This window comes from Choloepus didactylus, chromosome 19 (genome assembly GCF_015220235.1).
Source record: "Choloepus didactylus isolate mChoDid1 chromosome 19, mChoDid1.pri, whole genome shotgun sequence".
NCBI lineage: Eukaryota > Metazoa > Chordata > Mammalia > Pilosa > Megalonychidae > Choloepus > Choloepus didactylus.
In genome coordinates, this window is record NC_051325.1 from 7,346,027 (window position 1) to 7,373,125 (window position 27,099).

The 27,099-nt window shown below is 44.8% G+C and overlaps 1 protein-coding gene across 1 annotated transcript in view; it reads right to left on the minus strand.

Moving 5' to 3' along the window:
• The window catches only part of ABHD12 (abhydrolase domain containing 12, lysophospholipase), a 101,847-nt gene that overhangs the window by 33,501 nt on the left and 41,247 nt on the right, over window positions 1–27,099 (minus strand). The window contains exons 2-3 of the mRNA XM_037812344.1: window positions 10,041–10,165; window positions 568–673 (exon numbers count right to left, since the gene is read on the minus strand). Coding sequence (XP_037668272.1) covers window positions 568–673; window positions 10,041–10,165 — 231 coding nt within the window. The remainder of the gene's footprint in view (window positions 1–567; window positions 674–10,040; window positions 10,166–27,099) is intronic.

Here is a 27,099-nt window from a genome sequence, read left to right on the forward strand (position 1 = left end):
TGCCATAGCAATTAATGCAATTGTTTGGAAACACCTACTTGCCCAGTAAAAAAAAATTAAGACATATTCCAAAGAGATTCAAAAAAGTCACAGAGCTTAAGTCCAATCTAAATTTAGGGCCGAAAAAGTAAATACTAAGGAGATAACAAGCAAACATCATCATCAACTGCCAACAGGTGTGAAGAGAAATCAAGCTGTCTTCAACATCTTGACATTCCTTTTCTGAAAAGAAAAGGTGTACAGCAAATCTGTGTTTGCAATTCTGTGCTAATGTTCTGTTTCTAGCTTGTTTCCTCCAATTCTCCCCACCTCTGCCTGAAATAAAGCTCTCTGTAAAAATAATCTGGTTTACAAAGCCTCTGCTGTTGTGAAAGCCTCAGAATGGAGTTGGGTGCCATTTCGTTTTTCACCACTGGATCAAGTTAACTGACGTCTCCCCTTGGGAAAGGAAAGGGTAAAGATAAAAACGGACACACAGCAGCTTTCGAGGCGGACACTGAGGACAGCACTGCCTCACCTCCCAGGCCCTGCCGCCTACTGGGACAGCCTCAAGCCACCAACACTCACCAGACTCCAATAGTCACATCTTCCTCTGGCTGGAGGTAGTAATTATAGGTGTGATTCAAACCTTGCTCCTGCGGCTTTTTCAAGTCAATGAAATAGGGCACCCTCACTGCAGGAGAAAAAGAGATGGAAATCAGCTTAGTGGGGGTGAATGCCACAACACACGTGTGAGCAGAGGTAATGTTTCCAAAAAGTGTCAAGGACTTTCCAACACAACACTGCCAGCCACACTTGGGCCCTCCAGCCTCAGCTGCGTGCATGGGACTGGGGTGAGCTCATTGACAGAAATGCCACGAAGGGCGAGATCAGAGCAGACACAGGACCACGGAAGGGCGTTCAAGCTGCAGGCAGATGCAGATGAGGGGAGGAAAGTCACCTGGGGGCTCAGAAGGGGTGCCCCAGGAGGTCTGCAGACACAGCTCAGGAGAGGTACCACTGAGGCTGGACTAGGATGGTGGCAGAAGGGACAGTGGGAAAGGGGATGGACACTGGGATGTTCTGGAGCTGCAACCACAGAACTTGATGACCCACTGGATGCGGGTGGTAAACAAGTTAAAGGGGATTCTGAAGTTTCTTAACACAGAAAGTATGGCAGAAGATGGGATGTGTGTGCAAGGAAACATGAGAGGAAATTATAATTCCCACAGAATACCATCAGAGCTGGGTAAAGTCAAGTGGAGTGATACAACAGGAGTCCTAAATTTAACAGATAATCTGCCAACAGGCCATGGTTGAATAAACTGGTGTCCTCAAGGTATGGAAAATCACGGGGCCATTAAAACCAGTCTACTGACATGGCGGAACATCCTGGACATAGTTAGATGAGAGCAAGTAATGAATTATGGGGTCACCATGTGCACTAACTCTATCACGTTTTTGTAGAAACATGCGAACAACAACATCAACATCAAGGACGACACCACCACCACCCAGAGTGGCTTGGAGAGAAACACAGAATGATGGGCGCCAGGCTGCTGATGCTGCTGTCACAGCACGTGTGTGTATGGGGGGAGCACAATGCTTCATTTTCCCTCATACACCACTGCACTTTTTATTGCTTGTGGTGAACACTTTTTTTTTAAGAGAAGCTGTAGGTTTACAGAATTAACACAATTTTTGAAGATAATTTTAACTGAAAACTTTGAAAAAATCTTGAGGTGAGATTTACTCACTTTATAAGACAGAAATGTCCAAAAAGGGCAGTGATGTAGAGCAGTGTGCTGATTCCAGCTCAAGAGGAAGCCAGCACCAGTCTACAGTTTTCTCTGGTGAACCACACACATCCATGCAGCACAGAAACCAAACATGCTTGTCTCCCACTCTGTCCCCTTCATTGAGCCACACACACCCACCTCCCACCCCAGGGCCTTGGCACCTGCTGTCCCCTCCACCTGGACTGCTCTCCTCCAATGTACCGCATGTCTAGCTCTCCCATTTCCTCAAAGACTGCCTTCTCAGCAAGATCTTCCCTGGACACCCGATCTTAAGCCTGCAATCCCTTCCCAGCTTTATTTTTCTCCTGGGGACTTACTGCTCCCTAACATTCTATACATTTACTCATTTAGCTCATGTGGCTTATTTATAGACTGCGTTCCGCAAGGGTAGGGATCTCGATCAGTTTCTCCACTGCTGCATCACCTGGGCCTAAGCAGTAGAGTAGCTCACGGTCTGGGCTCAGTCAACACTTGCTGAATAAATTAAATAACCAACCACGAGTTTGTATTCCTCCCTCACAAACTCGCCTCTTAGACCAGACCACGCGGCAAACGAATCCTCCTGCCACAGCTGCAGCTCATACCTCTTGCTTCCTAAATCTTGTCCCCGGAAAGCAGGATAAATTTTTAAAAATTTAATTATAATTTCCTCTCTTTTCCCTGCATCCCCTGCGGTGATGGGTCCAAACTTTCCTTGCAGGCCCTCCCGGAGCCTCACCCCCCCCAGACAGGACGTCCCTGCTCCCCCTTTACAACTCTTGGCACATCACTGCTCCAGGGCACAGATCTCATAGAACTAGGACTTAGCCTCAGCAGCTCCACGGCCCCTTTTCTTTTTCTTGTTAACTTTTCATTGCAGTGACATATATACTACTCTAAATTTCCCATTTTCATCACTTTCAAGTGTACTTTTCAGTGGTATTAATGACATTCACAATATTGAGCTACCCTCACCAACATCCATTACCCCAACCTTTTCATCAGCTCCAGCACAAACTCTGCACCCTTCAGATAATAACCTCCCTCCTCCCACGCCAGCCCGGCCCCTGGTAACCGCTCATCTACTCTCTCTATGAATCTGCTTATTCTGGGGATTTCATTGAGCGCAGCCCTCACTCTTGACTCACTGGACAGGAGACAATACTGGAGCCTTTGAAGGTTTTATGCTAGCAGTGGGGACCCAGCAAAGGCTCGCAGTGAGGAGGAGGCCCAGAAGGTCTCCCTGTTTAGTGTGATATTTCAGACCGCAGGAGCCCCTCCAACATCTCCACGCCTGCAGAATACGGAAGCTGCAGCGTAATGGGCAAGCGCCTCTTCTGACCACTGGGAGGCAAGCTGATGTCCTGAATACAGCTCTCTGAGTAGCCAGACCTGGGGCCTCAGGTCTCCACCCCAGACTCATTTAGTCAGTTCTGCCTGCGGAAGCTGGAATTACCCCTGCCCCCCCTGCCAGCCGGAAAGTGGGCGTCCCTGGGGCAGAGGGCACCTGGCTTCCACAGGCTCAGCTCTGGGTGTTTGGCGAGGAGGCCAAGCTATGGAAAACAAACTATCTCAGAATTTTGAAAAGATTCCTGGCCCACAGAAGAGATCTTTACAAGTATTTGCAGCTAATCCAGAAAGCTTCCAGGTCCAAGAAATCTAAGGAAAAGAAGCCAATTTTTCTTCTAGGGCAGCCTCATTCCAAGAACCCTGTCTCCCAAGTCTGTCTTTATTTTATTTAATTATTGTAACATATATCTATATCTCTATATCTGTATCTTTCTCTATCTCTATATATAACACATTTGTTATTTCCATCATTTTAAGTGCACAATTCAGTGGCACGAATTACACTTACAATGCTGTGTTAGCATCACCACCATCCATGACAAAATTTTTTACCACCCCAAACAGAAAACTCTGAACCCATTAAGCAATACTTCCCCGTTACTCCTCTCCCCAGCCCCTGGTAACTTCTAATTTACTTTCTGTCTCTATGAATTTGCCTCTTCCAGATATTTCATATCAGTGACATCATAGATATCTGTCCTTTTGCGTCTGGCGTATTTCACTCAACATGATGTTTTCAAGGTCCATCCATGTTGTCGCATATATCAGAACTTTTCATTTTTTTTAAACTGTGTATTTTGAAATATTTGCAAACATACAGCATGGTTACAAATATTATACAAAACCCATAGAGAACTTTGACCTACCCCTGGAACCCAGATACCCACAGATCCGCCAACCTGAACTTTTTGCCACATTTGCCAAATATCCATCAATCTCCAAATCCAACTATCTATCTATCCATCTATCTATTTATCTATCCATTTTCTGAACACTTGAACATGCTCCTTGAACACTTAATACTGTCATGTATATTTTCTAAGAACAAGGATATTTGCTTAGGTACCACCTTAAGTGATTGCACTTATCGAGTTCAAGTAATGTAACATTGGTATAAAGCTTACAGTCTATAGTCTAATTTTTCCATATGCCCCCAAACCATCTTCTTAGGTCTTTTCTCCTCTCTTATTAAAGATTCTATCCAGGATCATATGATGCATTTAATTGTCACTGTCTCTTTAGTTGCTCTTTTTTTTTCTTTTTAAATTGTGGAAACATATAAACTTTCCCATCTCAACCACACCCAAGCATACCATTCAGTGGGATCACTCATACTTAAACTGTTGCAATACCCTCACCCCCACCCCCTCTTCCATTACTAAAACTTTCCTGTCTCCTCAAAGAGAAACCCACACCCACTATGCATGAACACCTCATTCCCTTTCCCCCCAACCCCCGGCTACCCATACTGTTATTTCTGTCTCTGTGAGCTTGCATATTCTCATATTTTATTTGTAACTACTGTGGGGCTTAACTTTAACATCCTAAATCTACAACCTTCTTGTTTGTCTAGATACCAATTTAACTTCAATGTTATACTCAAACTATGTTATCATACTCCTCTGTCCCCCCACCTTTATGTAGTTCTTGTCACAAATTGCATGTTTTTGAGTTCAAAACCACTTATTTATAATTACACTGTATGCATCTGCATTTTGGATCCTATAGGAAGTAAAAAGTGAAGTGACAAATCAAAAATACAGCAGTAGTGGCATTTATATTTACCCAAGTTGTCACTCTTACTGGATCAGTCTACCATCTAGTGTCCTTTCCTTTCAACCTACAGAGCTCTCTTTAGCATCTCTCATAAGGCCAGTCTAGTGGTGAGGACGGTCCCTCAGCCTTTGTTTATCTGGGAACGTCTTCAACTCTCCCTCATTTCTGAAAAACAGTTTTGCCAGATATGGAATTCTGGTTGGCTTTTTTTTTTTGCTCTCAGTGCCTTGAATGTGTCCTCCCACTGCCACCTTGCCTCCATGGTTTCCAATAAGAAACTGGCACCCAGCGTTATTGAAGCTCCCTTGTATGTGAAATGTCACTTCTCTCTTGAAGCTTGAAGAATTCTCTCTTTTTATAAACTTTGGCATTTTACAATTTAACGGCCTTAGGAATTCCCCTGTTTACACCTTTACACAGACACAGATGTCCCCTCTTCCTTAGGAAACGGCTTCTTGCCGGTCCTGGGTGCCTGCAGCCCGTTGCCCCAGGCAGCCACCTGAGTGCTCTCCCACGGCGTCCTGCAGGAGAGCTCGTGCGCTGTCTCTACACACAGGGCAAGTTCTGGGAAGGCGAGTCCCTCAGGCCACCCCCAGACAGAACGGGCCAGACACACATGCTCCCAGCATGTGCACGAGGCCCACTCCGCTTGCTCCAGAGCCCGGACCAGGATCTGCACTGGGAGCGAGGGCCACAGAGGGAAATGGGGGTGGGGCCAGCCACGGTGCTACTAGATCCCACTGCTTTCAAGATGCCTTTTGCTTGATTCAGAGCATTACTGCAACCCTTTAACTGTATTCTGGAGCTCAGGGAAAGATGTTTCTGCCAGTTCTTGCTGGTTGTTCAAAGCTTCTTTGGTGGGGTGGAGCCTGACATCTCCCTCTCCACCATCCTCGTTACGGCCGAACACTATTCCCTCACATGGATTTATCCCATTTTGCTTATCGCTCCTCTGTTGATGGACACTTGGGCTGCATCCGCCTTTTGGCTACTGTGGACCATGCCACTATGGACAGTGGTCTGTTTGAGTCCCTGCTTTCAGTCTTTGTGGCATTCCAGTTGACCTTTATTTCTGTTTTAGGAACAACTGTGGAAAGGAGGCATAGAGACTGCTCTAGAACCCAGCAGACCTGCTTGTGCACCCCCCACGCCCCTGTCCTCAGCAGACCCTCTGCTCCTCAGGGGCCTATATGACACGATGCCTGTCACATGCCTGGTCAATCTGGGGACAGACAGCCCAGAGAGCAGGGGCCGCCAGAGCCCCTGCCACTACTGGTCTAAATGAGCAGAAACACCAGAAAACAAAAAGATAACAACCAGGAGTGTGTATGCCAAGGGCAGGCCTGAAGGTCCGGGGGATAAAAGATGGAGTCCCTGGGATGTGGGATCTCCCTGGACTAGAAGCACAGACAGCCCCCCGCATCTAGTAATAGGTGAGAACCATGGTCCCTCTCTTGGGATCAGAGCCCCCTTGGCCATCGCCATCCCCCCAGCCCCTCCCTGTGGCTCTGGGATGCCAGCACATCCCCTGCTTCATCCTACAAGGGCAGGGAAACAGTGCATGACCCATTAGCAGCCCCACCACAGCAGACGGCAGGGAGAGTCTGGGGCCTGCACCCCAGTGCAGGAACCCTGGGCAGGGACCTTCTCCCCAGGCCTCAGATGTAAGTGAAACAGCTCTCTCCTCATCTATCTACCAAAAGAATCAGCCTCAAACAGAACTTGGCTGTACAGTCCAGGAGCCAAGGGCCGAAAGAGGTCTTTCTAGCTGCGGGGTCCAAGGCCTGGCTTCTCTTCCTCCCATGTTTTCATCACCCACCCTCTGGCTTCGCCGTCTCTCAGCAATCACAAACACTAGAAGGCAAATTTAGAAAGGACCCTGCACATACAAGTGCTCCATAAATAATGAATAAACATGCAAATTAACAGAAAACAATCTACTCTGTTGGACTTTCTCTGGAGAATATGTGACAGGGTAAAAAACGGAAACTGCTTAGCTGTTAGTGGACGCTTCTGACTGAGGATTCTAAATATCCAGGTCAATCCTCATTCCATTCAGGGTGAACAGCAGAGCAGCCTGTCCTTGACACAAGCTAAAAGACATGGCACACACAAGGAAGGGTTGGGAAGATTACTTCAATTTTATAAAATTCCCGTTACTTGATGCAATACAGGTTTCAGGGGCTTCCATATAAAAAGAGAGAAAGAAGGATATTGGGAATTCACAGGGACTGCTAAGGAGAGAAAAACAAGAGGCTGAGCACTGTGGTTCCAGTGAATTTGGAAGGGTGCTGGAATGACGTGCTGGCTGCCCTTCTGCTTTAAAAACAAGCAAATGACTGGCACCTAACCTATTTCTAAAAAAGCCCCGAGACAATCACTGAGAAGGACTGCCTGCCCCAGCCTCTGAACCAAGGCACTTCTTTTCACAAGGTCTGAGGGCAGAAGAGCTGCGGTAGATGCCCTAAGTTTCAAAACCACAAATGCTGGGTGTCACTCAAACTGTTTGGATAGAATGAGACTTCTGAACACAAGTGTTTAAAGTGTATGCAATTACAGACACGTACAAAAAAGACCAGCAGGAAATACACTACAACGTTAATGTGGATTTTCTCAGCATGATTTCATTTTCTTGTTTCTGCTATCCAGGGATTTTCACTTAATCTTTTTTGCTTCGTTTTTTAGAATGACCATGTACTTTTTCACTTAAGAAAAACTTTGAAGTATAATACTGCCTTAAACCTAGGTGCTATACTTCTAAAGATTATTTATCTGATTTATAAATCTGGTTTCAGATAGACTTGCTCTGAATTTTAGAATATTTTAATTACATTTTGGGGCCCAATAGATTGTTGCACGTCCTTTAGTTTCCTGATGGAAATCCACGGGACCTGATGAAACGAGAATGGAGGTGCAGCCCCTCCGGCGTGCCCTCCAGTCGCTGCCCACCAAAGGCAGCACGGGGGCTTCCCCAGCCTCTCCGTGGGGAGACTGCATGGCCACGGTGATTTCAAACACCTGCTGACACTGGGAACCACTGCTCCTCTGGGAGCCGACACCAAGATCCACCCTCGGCAGGGGAAGGAAGTCTCCCGATGGAGGCCCACCACAGGCAGGAAGCTGTTATGGCCTGGGGACTGCACCCCAAAGCCCGCTGGGGCAGGCAGGCCTCAGGTGGGAGACCCCAGGGAACGTCCAAGCACTGCTCCTGAGAAAGTGGCCCAGGAGTACCGGACCTGCTGGCAACTTTTAAAAAGAATTCGGCAACACAGATTTTTAAAACATTGACGACTGACCTCAATCTGCGTGGGCTACCCTACCCTTGTCTAATAGGCACACGGGAGGGAAGAGCTAGGGACAGGCACGTCCGCAGAAGGCTCGGGATGGCCTCAGGGCCCCACGCCTGGCCCTCCTCTTGTGGGCAACGGGGCTGAACCAGGAGACTCCAAGTTCCGTTCCTGTGGAACGTGGTGGAATTTCATCAGGAAACCAGTGGAGCAGAATCTGTGACCCGTGTGTAAAGCAGCCCAAATAGTCTGAAGAAACTCAGTTCCAACCAAGTCCTTGCTGAGACCTCTGTGCCCACCAAGCCCTGCAGCGGGGTCGCCCGGCACCCACCAGGCCTGCGTGGCTGGGGGTCCCGCTCGGAAGGAAGCCTGCAGCCGCGTGGCCTCGTGCTGAGGCGTAAACCCAACTCTTTTCTGACCTGCACTGACTAGGGGAGAGACACTAAGGTCAGAAAAACAAAACTCCCTGTTTTATTATATTGTTAGTTCCTTTTCTTGGAGTTGTACTTCTCATAAGTGGCAAAAACTCAGAATAAATTCCTAGGAGTTCAACTACTCTTCCATTAGAAAAAAATCAAATGCTTCAGTATAGTACATGTAATCTTACAGTTATTTTAAGACAACCAAATAAAAAACTTATTTTAGATCTGTAAAGTATTAAATACTGACCTTCTTGTTCCTGTTCTTCTTCGGAGGAGAAAGAGCAGAAATCTTTCTGCAGCCTACGACTGTGACGTTTCCCTGGCTAAGTCTCTTACAGTTGTGCCATCCCAAACGCAGACACCCACACGACTGCAGAGCTCAGTGTCATTACAGATGAAAGGCCCTCTATCCTTCTGACACCCGACCCTGCTCCACCCACTCCTGGCTTTGAATTTCCCAGGCCACAGTCACACACACTGCATCAACAAATGCCCTTAAAACCTGCCGTGTCCTTTACCCCGCATCTTCACCTCCTCCTCCTCCCGCTCCCCTTCCCCTCCTGCCTGCCCCTCCCTGCATCTTCACCTCCTCCTCCCTCTCCCCTTCCCCTTCTGCCTGCCCCTCCCTGCATCTTCACCTCCTCCCGCTCCCCTTCCCCTCCTGCCTGCCCCTCCCTGCATCTTCACCTCCTCCCGCTCCCCTTCCCCTCCTGCCTGCCCCTCCCTGCATCTTCACCTCCTCCCGCTCCCCTTCCCCTCCTGCCTGCCCCTGCCTGCATCTTCACCTCCTCCCGCTCCCCTTCCCCTCCTGCCTGCCCCTGCCTGCATCTTCACCTCCTCCCGCTCCCCTTCCCCTCCTGCCTGCCCCTGCCTGCATCTTCACCTCCTCCCGCTCCCCTTCCCCTCCTGCCTGCCCCTCTCTGCATCTTCACCTCCTCCCGCTCCCCTTCCCCTTCTGCCTGCCCCTCTCTGCATCTTCACCTCCTCCTCCCTCTACCAGGTCCCCTCCTGCCTCCACAGCATCAATTCCAGCTTTCCAAGCCTCTAGTTTCCAAACCCACTCTTTTCAAAACTCAATACCACCAAGGAGCACACATAGGATGCCTTGGGATGAGTGGCATTTTAAGTAACTTTCTGTTTTAATGCTCTCCATAAACTGACTCCACACCCTATCCTCAAAGTCTGACACCACAATGCGGTAGATTTAAGAGACATCATTTAATCGGGAACGGGACCAAGGTAACTTTCTGGGGTAAGAGGAATCCTCTATTGCTTGATCTAGGGGGTGGTTATATATACATATATAAATTGACCGGTACATTTAAGGGGCACACTTACAATTTTTGCGTTTTACTAAGTGTAAATTACATAATAAAAACACACCCATTAAAATCAGACATTATCAAGAAAATGAACTCTTGAAGGAAAAACTGACACACAACGCTTACCGAAATTCAAGAAAATCAGTTTGGCCTGTATCCCAGGACAGAGTTTGACGAGAAATGGAATGGCAACATACAAGCCCAGAACACAGAGAAGGATCTTCCTCAGTCGGAACCACAGGCCCTTTCGCCTGCAAGAGAAAAGCAATTCACAGGTCAAAAGGCAGTAGGTGCAATTTTGCTATATTTTAATAACACAATATCAAAATCATAGAACAAAATTTCCCTTATCTTTTCCCATAAGAATATTGCCAGTTGTAAGGCTAGCCTCCTACTCTGCTTTTGTTAAAATAATTATTTGGATAGTCTTTTAATTTGCACTTAGAACTCTCCTGGAGAAAAAAAACATTTCCTGAAAGTCACAGAAACCATCCTGACAACATCCTAAAATCCACCCTTGCACACGAGTACAGCAAAGAAACCAGATGCTAAGAAAGCGCCCTGACCTTAAATCAGAGCCCAGTTGCAACTTCATCTTGGAAGAGAGTTGCCTTCTCTGGGCCTTGTGGGTCCCCTGTGCCTACCAGCTACAAGAGCAGGTTACTTATTAGCTACGTGTGGGAGTGCACACCCTGAGGACAGCAGCAGAACCTGCCTGACCAGGTCCTCGGGGAGCAGGGAGCAGAGAGCAAGACCCCTGCTTCCCTGCAAATAAGACCTCCTGCTCCCTCAACCCCATGTCCTGGCACACAAGACCCTTCTGTCCCCCGTGTCCTTGCTTTCTCTCCTGGCCTCGCACGTAAGGTCCTGCTGTCCTGTGTCCTCGATTTCTCTCCTGGTCTCACACATAAGGCCCTGCTGTCCCTGCAAGTCCTTGCATTCCCCTGGGTCCTGCCCCTTCAGCATCATCCAGCCCAGAGCTGGAGGGAGACGCCTTCTCCACTGCAGAGTCTCAAGCTCTCTTCTTCTCCCTAACCAGCTGCAAGACTGTTCTGCTGTTCTCATCCCCCTACCAAAAACGTTTATAATTCAATCTTCTTGGTCTCAGGAACCCTCTACACTCAAAAACTGAGTACCTGAAAGAGTTTGTGTTTATTTGGTTTACATGTATCACTATTTATCATATAAGAAATTAAAACTAAGAAATTAAAGTTTTAAAATTAATCCATCTAATAATAATTTTAAAAATCCATTACTGGTTAATATAAATAACATTTGTCACAAAAAATAGTAATATTTCCAATACAAAAAAAAATTAGTGAGAAGAGCAGATTAACATTTTCACAACGTTTTTAAAGATAGACAGCTTTAAAGAAGATAGCTGGAGCCTCTCATCTGCCTCCGCCGTCAATCTGTTTTGATATCAGCAGGTAGTGACTGGAAATCTCCCCTGTACACTCCTGAGAGAGCGAGAGTGAAAAAAGCAGGTAACATCTCAGTGCTACTATGAGAATCGTTTTGACCACCCGACCTCTGAAAGGATCTTGGGGACCAAGAGAAGTCTCTAGACCACAATCTGAGAACCACTACTCTAAGCCTCAGTGGGGCTATTTATTTCTGGAATGCTTCCCCCAAAATGTTTAAGGTCATTTAAAAAATATACAGTGAACTACTGATATATGTAACAATAAAGATGAAACTTAAAAGTATCATACGAAGTTAAACAAACCAGACAGAAAAGACTATACTATGATTCCATTTATCTGAACTTCTAGTGAAGGCAAAACTACAGGGACAGAAAAACAGAACAGTGGTTGCTGGGCCTGGGGGTGGAGGGCGGGTACTGACCATGAGAGGCACAAGGAAACTTTTAGGGTGATGGAAATACTTTTTACCTTGACTGTGGTTGTGGTAACACAACTGTTTACTTTTGTCAAAAATCATTGAATTGTACATTTAAAATTTGTGAATTTTACTATTTGTAAAAATACCTCAATAAAGCTGATTGAAAACATACACGTCTGATGGTGGCACTCACTCACTCATCACACTGGACCACCCAGCACACTGGAGGCAGCCAAGGGCAAGCACAAGGGCAAGCACATACATGGCACAAAGCCCCACCAACACACCTGGGCTGTGGTGTCACCTTTGTCATCACCATGTTTTTATTCTAGTTGGAGAAAACGTCCCGGGCACAATTAACAGCACTGACCAGGGGAAGGACAGGTGCAACAAGAGGTTGCAAGAGGCCAAGGAGGATTCACGACTTGAATCTGACAGAAAATGGAGAGCCCATAAGAAAGGAAGTAGCTTGCCACCTAAAGGCCACCACCAAATGCCCAAACAAACTTGTGCTTAGATCTTCTGCTATGGCTACCCTAGGGCAGTCCTGAGCCCTGTTCACAACTTTCCCACTTGCCTCCATCGCCTGCTGGAGGCCTGTTCTAGTTTGCTAAATGCTGCCAGAATCCAAAACACCAGAAATGGATTGGCTTTTATAAAGAGGATTTATTTGGTTACACAGTTACAGTCTTGAGGCCATAAAGTGTCCAAGGTAACACATCAGCAATCGGATACCTTCACTGGAGGTTGGCCAATGGTGTCCGGAAAACCTGTTAGCTGGAAGGCACGTGACTGGCATCTGCTCCAAAGCTCTGGTTTCAAAATGGCTTTCTCCCAGCATGTTCCTCTCTAGGCTGCAGTTCCTCAAAATGTCACTCTTAGTTGCACTTGGGATATTGTCCTCTCTTAGCTTCTCCAGAGCAAGAGTCTGCTTTCAACGGCCATCTTCAAAATGTCTCTCATCTGCAGCTCCTGTGCTTTCTTCAAAGTGTCCCTCTTGGCTGTAGCTCCTCTTCAAAATGTCACTCACAGCTGCACTGAGTTCCTTCTGTTGGTCAGCTCACTTATATGGCTCCACTGATCAAGGCCCACCCTAAATGGATGGGGCCATGCCTCCATGGAAATTATCTCATCAAAGTTATCACCTACAGTTGGGTGGGGCGCAGCTCCATGGAAACACTCAAAGAATTACAATCTAATTAACACTGATAGGTCTGCCCACATAAGATTACATCGAAGATAATGGCATTTGGGAGGCATAATTAATTCAAACTGGCACAAGGCGTTTGGGTGGCTTGCGATTTTATGCCTCAAGAGAAATAAAGCATATGTCCACACAGAGAATTGTATAAAAATGTCCATGGCAGCTCTGATCACAACAGCCCCAAACTAGAAACAATCCAATGTCCATCAAATGATAAAGTATAAACAAATTATGGTACGTCCTTAGAACAAAATACTACTCAGCAATAAAAAGGAATAAACTACTGATATATGCAAGCACACGGATGAATCTGAAAATAATTATGCTGAGCAAAGAAGCCAAGGCAAAAAAGATTATGTACACTGGAGAGCACTGAGTAACACACTAAATACTTATTTTGCATGACTGAATGAAATTAAGTTGATCTCAACTTGATCTTTTCTTTGATCACTTTGGAAGGCACTAGGGTATTCTGATCAAACTTCATATCCTCTTAAGTATTTTAACAAACACCCTTAAAATGATTTGTAAGTCAGGCTGCCCTACTTGAGAGACAGTGGGTTGATATCAGGTGCCATATAACAAAACCTTGTGAACTCTCAAAATATCTTCCAATTTCCCTTAGGATTTCCTCTTTGCCTCATAGCTAATAAGATGCCTATTCTCACCATATTATTAATGATCCCTAATATAAAGAAAGCAGTTTGAATACATAAAATGCTGGGCACTGACCTTTGGAAGTTGAAAACATTATCTGTTGAACAGTATCAAAAAACCTCTTTGAGAACTGGATAGCCTTTTCCAAAAGAATGAACAAGGACCCCTACCTCATACCTTATATACAAATTAACTCAAAATGGATCAAAGAACCTAAATATGAGATCCAGGACCATAAAACGCCTCAAAGAAAAGGTAGAGAAGCATCTTCAAGATCTTGTGGTAGGCAATGGTTTCTTAGATTTTACATCCAAAGCACAAGCAACAAGAGAAAAAAAAAGATAAGTGGGACTTCCTCAAAATTTAAAACTTCTGTGCTTCAAAGGACTTTGTCAAGAAAGTGAAACAGCAGTCTACACAATGAGAGAAAATATTTTTAACATATCTGATAAGAGTTTAATATCCAGAATATATAAAGAAATCCTACAACTCAACAATAAAGAGACAAACAAGCCAATTTAAAAATGGGCAAAAGACTTGAATAGACATTTTTCCAAAGAGGAAATTCAAATGGCCAAAAAGCACGTGAAAAGATGCTCAACATCACCAGCTATTAGGGAAATGCAAATCAAAATGACAATGAGGTATCATTTCACACCTACTAGAATGGCCATTATTAAAAAAAAACAGGAAACTACAAATGAGGATGTGGAAGAAGAACATTCATTCAGTGCTGGTGGGAATGTAAAAAGGTGTAGCTGCTGTGGAAGACAGTTTGGCAGTTCCTCAGGAAGCTAAGAAGAACTGATATATGATCTAGAAATCCCACTACAAGGTATCTACCCAGAAAAACTGAAAGCAGTGACTCAGACATTTGCACACCAATATTCATAGTGGCATTATTCACAATTGCCAAAAGGTGAAAGCAACCCAAGTGTCCATCAACTGATGAATGGACAAACAAAATGTAGTATATACACAAAATGAAATATTATTCAGCCATGAAAAGGAATGAAGTCATGATGTCTGTGACAACATGGATGAACTTGGAGGACATTATGTTGAGTGAAATAAGCCAGACACAAAAGGACAAATATTGTATGACTTCACTAATATGAACTAAGTATAATAAGCAAATTCATGAAGCTGGAATCTAGAATATAGGTTACCAGGAGATAGAATAAGGGTAGGAATGCGGAGCTGATGTTTGTGCAGAATTTCTATTTAGGTTGATTGTAAATGTTTGGAAATGGATAGAGATGATGATAGCATATTACTGTGAGTGTAATTAACAGCACCCAACTATGTATGTGAATGTGAATAAAAGGGTAGTTTTAGGCTATGTCTGTTAGTAGAAGGAAATCTGGAGGATAAAACATGACTGTATAACACAGTGAACCCTGAGGTGGATGATGACTGTGGTGAACAGTACAAATATAAGAATGTATTATTAATAATAGGGTGGTATATGGGAGAAATACAACTAAAGCAAACTATAGACTACAGTTAACAGTAATATTGTTGTATTCTTTAAATATAAATAAATCTATAGAGACAGAATTAGATTAGTGGTTATGTAGGGCTGGGGAAGATAGAGGGATTGAGAGGTGACTGCTAAGGGGTGTAGGGTTTTTCTTTCTGGAGTAATAAAAATGTTCTAAAATTGATTGTGATGATGAAATGCACAAATCTGTGATTACACTAAAAGACACTGACTGTACATCTTGGATGGATTTTATGGTATGTGAATATATCTCAATAAAACAGGTTAAAAAAAAAACCTCTTTGACTGAAACGCAATATATTGATTTTAGTATCCACTAATGGAGAGAAACTTGCAGTTTGAAAAGCACTGCCCTGCATGATCTCAACATGGGGCAGGGCAGGAGGAGGAAAGGATATTAGAGGGAAAGCAAGAAGGTAAAAGCTGCTCCTGGAGAAGGGAAGGAGAAAATCTTATATGTTGGATTGCAACCTATGCAGCCAGAAACCACACAGGAAACTAGAAATACAGGTCTCCTCTCAGAGAACAGGGGAAGGGCATGACCCACCTAAAAGTAATCACAATAATTTTTTTAAACATCATATTAAAACAGCCTAAAAAATTGGCCAGACAAGAAAAAAACACTCTGCTGGCTAGATTTAGTGCATGGATAGCCAGCTTGGAACTAAAAGCTTTTGAGAAACTAAGTAAGTGAGTGTCTAATAACTGCACAAAAATTATCTTGGAAGTTATGTAGTGTCAAATTCTTGGCTTTCAAAAAAAATTAACAAGGACCTAAATGAGCTACTCACTCACAGGTCATTAAAAATCTTTTTCATTATGTGGTTTTTACACATAACTTGAAGGAATTAAAACAACTGGGAGACACTGCTAAACTTCCATTCTGTTTGCTTATGTGAAAAAGTTCCTCAGCACTTATTTGTAAAAACCTAAAAAAAAACCAAAAAAACCAGAAATAGAATTAATGCTAAACTCCGCCTTATTCTATCATATGATGCAACTGGAAAACACATTTTCAAAAGAAGTTTACTTTTTCTGCTTAGTAATCATTTACCAACATCTACAATGTTTATTTCAATCAATGTATACTGATCTTCATTTCTATTTATACATATAATTTTGTTAAAAGGGGATATGATATCAATAAAATACTTTAAAATATAAAATATATTACGGTAATATTCTATTGAGGAAGTAAAATGGGAAGACAAGTTTCAGGAGGAAAAGGAGCCACTTAACATTCTGACCTAATAAACAGCTTATTCATATGTTTTTAAAATGGATGATGGTAGGTATCAAACCATGTGGCATTCTGATTCCATTACATCCATTTTAAGAGCGTTGTATGACAACTTTTATTTAAAATCAGCAATATTTATAATATGCCCCAAATTATTATCCTTTGTAGCTATTTAAACTCGTGATAAAACTTAGATGTTAACTTAAAAAATTGTGCAAAGGGATACACGGTTTTAAAAAATTCTTCTGGCAGCTGGGGGGCAAAAATAATGAAGAGCATTTTGTCTAAAAACATGATTAAAGGGGGAAAAAAACAAGTCAGGTCCTCAGGTCTTGCATGGCTGCAATGGAAGGACGCTCGGGGCACGCAGCTCCTCTGCCACGGCCAGCGGGGAGCCTCTCCCCAGAGCGCACCCCTGGGGCTGGCTTCTTCTCTAAGGGTCTTGTCTGTTCAACCATGTCTCTGCATGCCATCCACAGTTGGTACCCAATCAACCCTTGATCAAAGAATTGCCCTTAGATCACCAGTGCAGAACAATGATCAGGACACTGCCACCTTCTCTTCTTCGTCATTTTTTTTCTGTCTCAGTTTGCCTCTCCAACCTAAGAACGGTGTCAAAAGTTGCCCTGGTAGGTGGTCAGTTGGCTGTAGACTCTCCTGGGGAGCTTACAGAACACAGAGTCCTGAGCTCTACCCACTGAAATTCTTGTGTCAGAGACCTCGAGTGTGACCTGGCCATCATGCTCCAGACCGTGACTTTTATAATCTTTTTAAAAACTAACTGCAGTATCTAACACACGGCCAGATACACAGTAAGCACCCAAGTTTGCTTGCTAGATGGACTGGCTAATTAAAAGGCTGCCAATATCTCTCAAGCTCAGGATACAGTTTCCTCAAAAAGGGTATTAATTTAATGTACATAAATTTAAAAAGGATTTCTCAAAATTAAAATTAGTTTTAATTTTAATTAAAATACAGCCTTCCAAATTGGTGATTTTAAAGGCGCAGCTACATCAGCCTATAGTTCTATAATATCCATTAATAGAAGACAAATACGAAGAATTTGTAAATAAAAATGAGACTGTTTTAAAACTGAATGCATCAAGTAAAACAAAAAAATAACCAAAACAAATTAGAAATATTACATGTTCTAAACGTTTTTTTCACATTCTAGAGCTGAAAAAGAGCCTCACTTTTTTCTGGCAAATGCTGTTTCAAGTACCTTTAAAATTAACTCCAAATTATGCATAAATACCTGCAAACAAGAGTAAAGAACTCAGAGTAGAAATTTAAAGACCAAGCGAATACATAAGCAGAATATGCAACATGACTCTCCTTCTCAAATGTTCCAAGCAATAAGCCTCCCACATCTGTATGTGAGGTTACTGCAGCTTCTCCACGGGCTGCCCAGAGGGTGCTGATCAGGGCCCCCGTTGGGAAAAGAGCCCCATCCCAAGCCCCAGCCTGCACCATCCACGCCCCTAAGGTCTGTGCTGCCAGGGGGTCCACTTCAGAGCAGACTGGGGTCATCGGTTCCTATCCCTGGTAAGAAAAAGACCCAGAGCCCTTGCTGGAGGGCTCGCTGTGATCTCCAGAAAGCGGAGAAACACAAGTGCCCAGGCAGAGAGAACTCGAGTGTGGCCTGAAGACTGTGGGCCGCCCGGCGGCTTCCATGTGCAAGGATGCCCCACCCTGTGGCCCTCCGTCCCTCTGTCTCTGCAGTGCCGGCCCCTGGCTTGTGCTCCACCAACGCTTCCTCCACGAATTGCTGCCCCATCACCCCTACTGTAGAAAAATGATCGGAACCAGCACCACCTGCACTGGTTCGCGGTTGTTTCCCTCCTCTGGTGTGTGTTCAGGCAGACAGCGGGGTTGAGGAGGCCTGACCCTCCTTCCCACTGCTCTCTGGATAAACCTAGAAGCCAACCTGGAGTGGCCAAATGAACCCATTAATCTCTTTAAGGATTGGAATGTTCTTATTACAAGGCCTAAATCATTCTCATAAGCAAATAAATAAAAAGGATAGGAGTTTCTGGCATTGACCAATCAAACAAGTTTTTAATGAAGCAGGAAATCACATTACACAGTAAGCAGAATCCAACAAGAATTTGGCACGAAAGGCTGCTCCTACCTGCGGTGCCAGTTCCCAGGCAGGATGGGCAGGAGGCAGGTGCAGGGATGCATGCTGTCCCGGACGCAGGAGAGGAGAAAAGCAGACAGGAGGCTGAGCCGCAGCAGGGAGGGCAGAGGAGGAAGGCCGCCCCGCCACCAATCAGCTCGTGGGGCCCGCGGGAGGGGGATCCCCCCGACCCGGTCTCAGCTCTGGGCAGGTTTTTCCAGGAGACAGAAAATGTCCTTCCACTGAAATTCACATTTATTCCTCAGAGTTTTTAAACATTCTGGTTTTTCGGCCAGACCTGGTGCCTCCTGGGCTAAAATGCTACGTATGAGCCATACGTGAAGATGAAGAAAGGACACCTATTTACAAGATGTGCTGAGCGAGCAGAGGGGACACATCCAGGACAAGCACGCTGCGACCAGATACACAGTCCCAAATGGCCCGGAAGGAGGGCTGGGGAATATGGCAACACCAACAGAAATCCAGCGAGCCAAACTATGAAGTCCCCCAAAACCAAGCAAAGCAGGGCTGTTTTAACTGTCGGGAAAAAAATTAAATAAGCAAGGATGTATTAGAAACATATTAACTGGTTCTGGTCTCCTTGGCTTTTGCCCATCCGATTCTTTTCTTTGAACAGTTCAGAATTAGAAACCTGCCCGTTCTCATATCTGACTTCACTTTCTCTTCTTTATCTCTTTCTTCTCCTTCTGTACCTTCTAGAGAGATACTCTAACATTATTAAACTGTTTTGAAAAATGGGGACATTATTTTATTCTAAGATTGGCAGAGAGTCACTTTCACTCCCTGCTGTCATCTAGCAAAAGGTAACAGGCAGAAAACAAATGAAGATCTAAAAAAAAAAAACAGACCCCTGTTCCCAATTTTAAGGGTGATACCAAGGGGGAAAAAAAAAAAAGAATGAGGCCGGGTTTCTCATCCATAAGGAGAAATGCTGTGTCTCTGAGTTTATCTAAGAAAACTTCCTGCTGGAAGGGGTCGAGGTTCTTTCATTTTTACTTTCACCATTTCCTGCTAAAAAGGCAACACATTTTCTTTGACAAATTTAAAAGGTATATATTTTTAAAAAGATTATTTTATTGCATGCCAACCAATAAAAGTTTTAATTTATACTTTAAGGAGGCTGCCTTATTTTCACCAACCTTGAGCTGTGAAACTAGGGCAAAAATATGAAACACTGATTAGCAGACAGGGAGTCCTTTCCTAAGAGAACAAAAACCAAACCCAGGAACCAAAGAAGCCCAAAAGATAGTCTTTATTGATGAAAACTTGAGTAAGTACTACAGTTGGAGTTGAAAAAGAAAAGTATACCTAAAGTGTATTATCCAGAACTTTCCAGTCAAATATCATTTGCAAAACCTAAAGGGAAAAACAAAACCCATGGTCAGTCCTCCACCATAATTATCTGCTGGTCTGTTTCTGCCCCAGCACGTGTAGGGGTTCCACTCCCCATGGGGGCCCCCCGAGGGGCAGCTGGCACAAAGCCGCAGATCCTCCTTAACAGGCCGCACATCAACAAACACTGAATGCTTGTAAGCCTCTCTATTCAGCTCAGCCCGGGGGTCCAGCTGACCATCCATTCGCCCACACGCTGCTCTTACCCAGACGGGAAACTGCAGCCTCGTTTTACTAGGGGGTCTCAGTACAGGGCGTGAGCCTGGCCAGTGCACACTGAACCCCGAGCCTGCCCCGCCGTACCCTTGGACACGTACCACCCCCAGGACTGAGAGGTGGAGTTACCAGGCAGAGCCCTCAGCAACCTGACCTGGGAGCCAGCTCCATGGCAGGGCCCCCTTCTGTGAGCAGCCCCCTGATGCCTCACCCACGAGGAGGCAGCCCTGGACACACACAACCTCCAGAAGAATGGCTGCAGCTACGGAAAAAGCGGGACAACCAGGGCACAGTCCGGAGGGGAGGTAGGTTACTGCTTTCCCTCCAATTTCCAGCTTGATAACGAGGTTTTCTGTGTTGTTGTTTTTTTTTATCTTACTGTTCCAGAGGTAAATATTTAAACACCCTGCCCTAACTCCTTTGACCGGGGAGGGCGATGACTCAGCCTGGCAAAGCCTCCTCCTTAGAGAGCTGTGTGTGCTTTCCTCCCAGGACACACGAGCACACGCAGGACTCCTGGGCACGAGGACCAGGCCCTGGGCTGGGCTCTCTAATCCTACCCTCTGGGAGGCCCTGGGCAAATCAACTTCCCCTCAGCCTCCTGTCCTCAACCACAAGGGGGTCACCCTTAAAGGAAGGCTGTGCGCACTGAAAGAAGCAGTGGGGAAAGGCTGGGCACAGTGCCTTGCACCCAAAAGCATGTGAAAGTGGATTAGAGGGCCTCTGGCAGAAGTGGGAGGAGGCAACTAGACCTGGCCTTGTTCTGCCCTCGCTGACACCAGCTCCTTCCTTGGCCAAATCATCACGCTGAATTCTAATTTCTTTTTCTGGTACCTTAAATTACAATTACTCTTTAACCACATTAGTGCTTAAAAGCAATAGTCTGACGCGTCAGAGATTCCTACAATGTGCTGTGTGCGGCATTAGATCAGGAAAGTAAGTGAACCTGCAGCCCACCAGCAGGCTCGTGGGCCGCTGGACTCCAAGTGGTTAGCACCCGTCTACCTGCATAAAAGTACGTTCCTGGAGAAGCTGCGCTTGAGCAGTGTTCCGCCAGAGTCCCCCAGGGCATGCCCTAAGCCCCGAGAAGGCTGGGAGGAAGCAGTGCCCTGTAGTAGACGCACTCAGTGCGACTCCACTTTTACCCGCCTGATGGCCGAGCACCATCGGTGATTCTTAGAATTGAGTCCGGTCATCAGCGCTGCTCCCCAGTTATCTGGTGCCCGCTTCTGGGGGCCCAGGGCAGGGGGCACCTCGCCTCCCCTGTAAAGTTGGGGGTGGCCAGGTGACTCTCTGTGGCTAAGGAGATGTGAGTGGAAGAGACCATGATACTCCTAGGCTGATGCTTTAGGAGCCAGTGACCGCTGATGTGGATGAAGAAGTGTGTGTGGAACTGGATGCACCAAAGGCCTGGGTCCCCGAGTGAGCACATGAGCAGCTCCTCATGCTGGACACACTGTGTGAGCGAGCAGAGGCTGCAGCTGAGCTGGGAGAGCTGGGGCTGCTGCAACCGCACCCAGCCTGTGCTGACTAGTATGAGTCACCCCTCACTAGCCGAAAATCCATGTGAAGCAGGCAGGGCTGACCTCCTGGTCTCTCATCCAACTGTCTTCTTGGCATCTCCATTTGCAGTCTCAAAGGTAACTTGAAACTAACAAGTCCAAAACCACATTCTTCATCTTTTACCATCTCCCTCTGCCAATATGCCTGGTTCTCCGACTTGGCAGTTCTTAGGAGTCCTCCTAGAGAGCCCATTTTTGCCCCTACCTACACTTCCAATCTGCACCAAGTCTCCAAAATGTGTTCAAATTCAGGTACTTTCAGGCATCCTGACTGCCACCTCTCTGGTCCCGGCCATCAAGGTTTCTTGCCCAGACCAGTGGCCCCAAACTCTTGGATTGTACGTCCCACCAGTAAAATTTTTTGAGCATGCCCTCAATATAGACAAATTAGATACATATAACTGGACTGCATATATACATACATATGTTGGCTAATTTTTAAACATAAAAATAATTAATATTCCCAATATTTTTTTCCCAGATGGGTGAACCTACCCTGCTTTGGAGACCAATAACTTGGCCTTCTGAAAAGACCTCCCAAACTGACACCCCCCCACCCCCCACTTTAATTGCTTGCCTCCCCCACCTACATTCTCTACTCTCTAGCCAGAGACCTCTTTTAAAAGCTGCAAATTTGGTCAAGTTACTGCTCTCCCTAAACCTGCCAAGAGCATCTAAAACATGGTTCCCTGCCCCATGTCATCTGCCCTGCTGCCCACCTCTCCCCACTGCACTACACTCCGTCTCCTCTCCATCTCCCCTATAGGCCACGTTCCTCCCCCTGCCAGCACGTCAGTCACGGTGCCCTCCGCCTGCTGCTCTTCCCCCCACGCCTCCCTCCGGCACTCAGCTTCAACACTACTTGCTCTTGGGTTTCCCCTGCCCATCCAATCCACCCAGCTCTCCTGGCACAACTCTCCTCTGGCTCTGCTGTTCCTTTGGTTCGTAATGATTATTTCTCTATGCGATTATTTCTGTAACACCTCTGCCCCCACATGACTGTGTCCCATGAGTAAGGACCATGCTCATTCCGTCCACACGACGACACTGCTGTCTAGTGATGTGCCCAGCACCTACGTGCTCAAGAAACATTCACTGAGTGAAGCTCATGACGAACAAAAGAGGAAATCAGCAATTTCTGCCATGAACCTCACCAGTGAGAAAAATGGATTCTGTAGTATAAGACAACAAGTTTCTTAAACACAACTTGGGCCATCAAAATATTTTCAAGGGAAAGCAAGAATTTATGAATTTCTAGGATACAAGTAATAAAAATATTACGCAATATGAGAGAACCCATCACATGAAATGTCAATTTCACTTACTGAGACACAGGCATGTGGCAATCATGAAAGAGAATGGCACAAGTGTAAAACCATATAACCTTATTGGGGGTAGCAGTGAATTGAAATTGTATGTACCCCATAAAAACATGTTCTTAAACTTAATCCATTCCCATGGGAAGTGGGACCTTTTGATGAGGTTACTTCCAGAAAGGTGTGACCCACCTCAATCAGGATGGGTCTTAATCCTGTTACTGGAGTCCTTTATAAGGAGAATGAAATTCAGACAAACAGAGAGAAAGCCACAGGGAGCAGCCAGAGGGTGAACATCAACGGAAACTGGAAGAGAAGGGAGAGTCCAGGAGAGGCTGCCACACAATTTACCATGTGACAAGACCAAGGATCACCAGCAGACAGCCTCAGAACGCCACTGTCTTTGGGGGAGAAAGCATCTCTTTGATGATGCCTCTATTTGGATTTTCTTTTAGTCTTAAAACTGTGAGCCAATAAATCCCCATTGTTTACGCAAACCCATTGCATGGTATTTGCTTGAGCAGCCAAACAAACTAAAACAGGGTCACCTCGGCAACAGTATAAAAATTTTACATGTTCATAATCTGATCATTCAGATTACAAATTACACTAAATAACTTAACCATTTAAAAAAAAAGAGGGGGGTAATAAAGATAGACATTAGAAAAGTGCTGATAATAGCAAAGAACTAAGTGCCTACCAATAGGGAACTGACTAAATCAATGATGACCTCACTTAGCACTAGGATGCTGGGTACACATGACACAGGGCCTTTACTGGCAAAATCTCCATGAGCTCTTCTATCAGTAACTGCTGTTCTGAAATCCGTGGAATCATGATACTGCTGGTAGGAGTTCATTCCAGCTACCTTTCTGCCAGTTGTTGGTCTGCGCTTCCAGGCAAAAATGAAGTTCATGAAGTCCTTCCAAGTTAAGGGGGTTAGATCAATTACTACCTGACTGTGGAATTTACCTTCTGTGTCCCCAGCTGGTGTGCATGTGAACACGCTTTCTTTGTTTCCCCGCAAGCATTACTGTCTGGCATCATTACTGTCACACACTTTCCAGCTGCTGTGCCCCACTATGCATCAAAACACAGTGAGTACACCTGGACTGGTGTTGATGTTGTCACAGACATTGGGACTGGCGGTTTGATGTGCTGAGCCCTCGAGCATGGGACTTGCCCTTATGAAGCTCATTACCACAAAGGAGAGGCCAAACTTGCATGTAATGGTGCCTAAGAGTCTCCCCCTGAGTACCTCTTTGTTGCTCAGATGTGGTCCTCTCTCTCTGTCTCTGAGCCATCTAGACAGGTGAACTCGCTGCCCTCCCCCCTACGTGGGACCCAACTCCCAGGGGTGTAAATCTCCCCGGCAATGCAGAATATGACTCCCGGGGATGAATGTGGACCCGGCACTGTGGGACTGAGAGTATCTTCTTGACCAAAAGGGGGATGCAAAATGAGATGAAATAGTTTCAGTGGCTGAGAGATTTCAAATGGAGTCGAGAGGTCACTCTGGTGGACATTCTTATGCACTATATAGATAACACGTCTTAGGTTTTAATGTGTTGGAATAGCTAGAAGTAAATACCTGAAACTACCAAACTCCAACCCAGCAGTCCGGACTCCTGAAGACAATTACATAATAATGTAGATTACAAGGGGTGACAGTGTGATTGTGAAGACCTTGTGGATCACACCCCCTTTATCTACTGTATGGATGAGTAGAAAAATGGGGATAAAAACTAAAGGACAAATGGGGTGGTATGGGGGGATGATTTGGGTGTTCGTTTTTCACTTTTATTTTTTATTCTTGTTCTGGTTCTTTCTGATGTAAGGAAAATGTTCAGAGATAGATTGTGGTGATGAACGCATAACTATGTTATCATACTGTGGACAGTGGATTGTATACCATGGATGATTGTATGGTGTGTGAATGTATTTCAATAAAACTGAATTAAATTTAAAAAAAAAAAGATAGAAGAAATATAACCATCACATAATGCATGGTTCTTGATAAGATCCTGGCTTTGCAGGAAGAAAATAAAAGCAGCTAAAACGACTTCTTCTGGACATTTGGGGAAAATGGAATATATCTGTGTATTAGATAATATTGGGGAATTATTACTTTTGTTAAGTGTGCTAATATCATTGTGGTTATTTATGGGCATATCCTTTTTTGGAAATGCATTTATGGGTAAAATGTCACATCTGTAATTTACTTTTAAATAGTTCATCAAAAAATACACATTTTGAAATGGTAAAAAAAAAAAAAACAGTGAGTACAAATATTGAGGACTGGCGGTTTGGTATGCTGAACTCTCTATCTCGGGATTTACCCTTATGAAGCTCGTTACCGCAAAGGAGAGGCTAAACCTGCTTATAATTGTGCCTAAGTCTCCCCTTCCGAGTACCTCTTTGTTGCTTCAGATGTGGCCCTCTCTCTCTAGCTAACCCACTTGGCAGGTGAACTCACTGTTCTCCCCCCAATGTGGGATCTGACTCCCAGGGATGTAAATCTCCCTGGTAATGCAGGATATGACTTCTGAGGATGAATCTGGACCCGACATCATGGGATTGAGAACATCTTGACCAGAAGGGGGATGCAAAATGAAACGAAATACAGTTTCAGTGGCTGAGAAATTCCAAATGGAATTGAGAGGTTACTGTGGTGGGCATTCTTATGCACTATATTGATAACCCTTTTTAGGTTTTAGTGTATTGGAATAGCTAGAAGTAAATACCTGAAACTATCAAACTGCATCCCAGTAGCCTTGACTCCTGAAGACAACTGTATAGCAATGTAGCTTACAAGGAGTGACTGTGATTGTGAAAGCCTTGTGGATACACGCCAGTGTATGGATGGATAAGTAGAAAAATGGGGACAAAAACTAAATGAAAAATAGGGTGGGGGGGTGGTTTGGATGTTCTTTTTTACTTTTATTTTTTATTCTTATTTTTACTTTTTCTGGTATAAGGAAGATGTACAAAAAATAGATTGGGGTGACGAATGCACAACAAATGGTACTGTGGACAGCTGATTGTACACCACAGATGATTGTATGGTATGTGAATATATCTCAATAAAACTGAATTAAAAAACAAACACAGTGAGCATGATGTAACAAATGCAGCAAAATGTTAAAAGTTGGTAAATCTGAGTATCTGAGCAGGGGGTGTAGTTCTCTGTGTTATTTTTGTATTATTTTTGCAACTTTCTTGTAAGTTTGAAATTATTTCAAAATTAAAAAAAAATGTTTTAAGCTTTTCTCTATATATACTTTTCATACCTGTCTACTTGTTGACCACAGGAGTGAAGCACAGACCCCTGCAGCTCTGGGGCCAGGAGCCACCCTGTGCAGCTCACTCCTGGGCAGAACACGGAAGGTGTGCTCGGAGTGCACCTGTCCTTGGTCCCTTCAAGAATACTCAGCTGTTCCCAGAACACACTTCCAAGTCATGCAGCACTGCAACCAGCCAGTGCTGCAGGAAGGCAGAGTAAATGGATTGGGCACGGGTCATTCATCGTTAAACCAATGACACTGCCATGTAATTACCCACAGCGGGGGTGAGGTGGGAGGGAGAACACCTGAACATAGTGTTAAGTTACAGCTTATAAAATCTTACATAAAAATGCAATGTACAGACATCTGCTCAGATAAGTGCAAAAAATTATAACCCAAATGTTAATGACAGTTAATCTGGAAACGGTAAGTTTGTGGTTATTTGCACTTTTGAAATTATCTGAAAGTTTGATTTTGACAATGGACACAAACTGCCTTTATAATCAGAAAAAAAAAATTAATTTTGGAAGAACACTGATTTCCATATGCTATGTGCCGGTTTGAATGTACTGTGTCCCACAGATGCCATTATCTTTGTGGTCTTGTGGGACAGACGTTTTTGGTGCTGGTTGGATTTGCTTGGAATGTGCCCCACCCAGCTGTGGGAGATGATTCTGATGAGATGTTCCCATGGAGGTGTGACCCCACCCATTCAGGGTGGGCCTTGATCAGTGGAGCTATATAAATGAGCCGACTCAAAGAGAGGAAAGTGAGTGCAGCTGGGAGTGATGTTTTGCAGAGGAGCAAGCTTGCTAGAGAGGAACG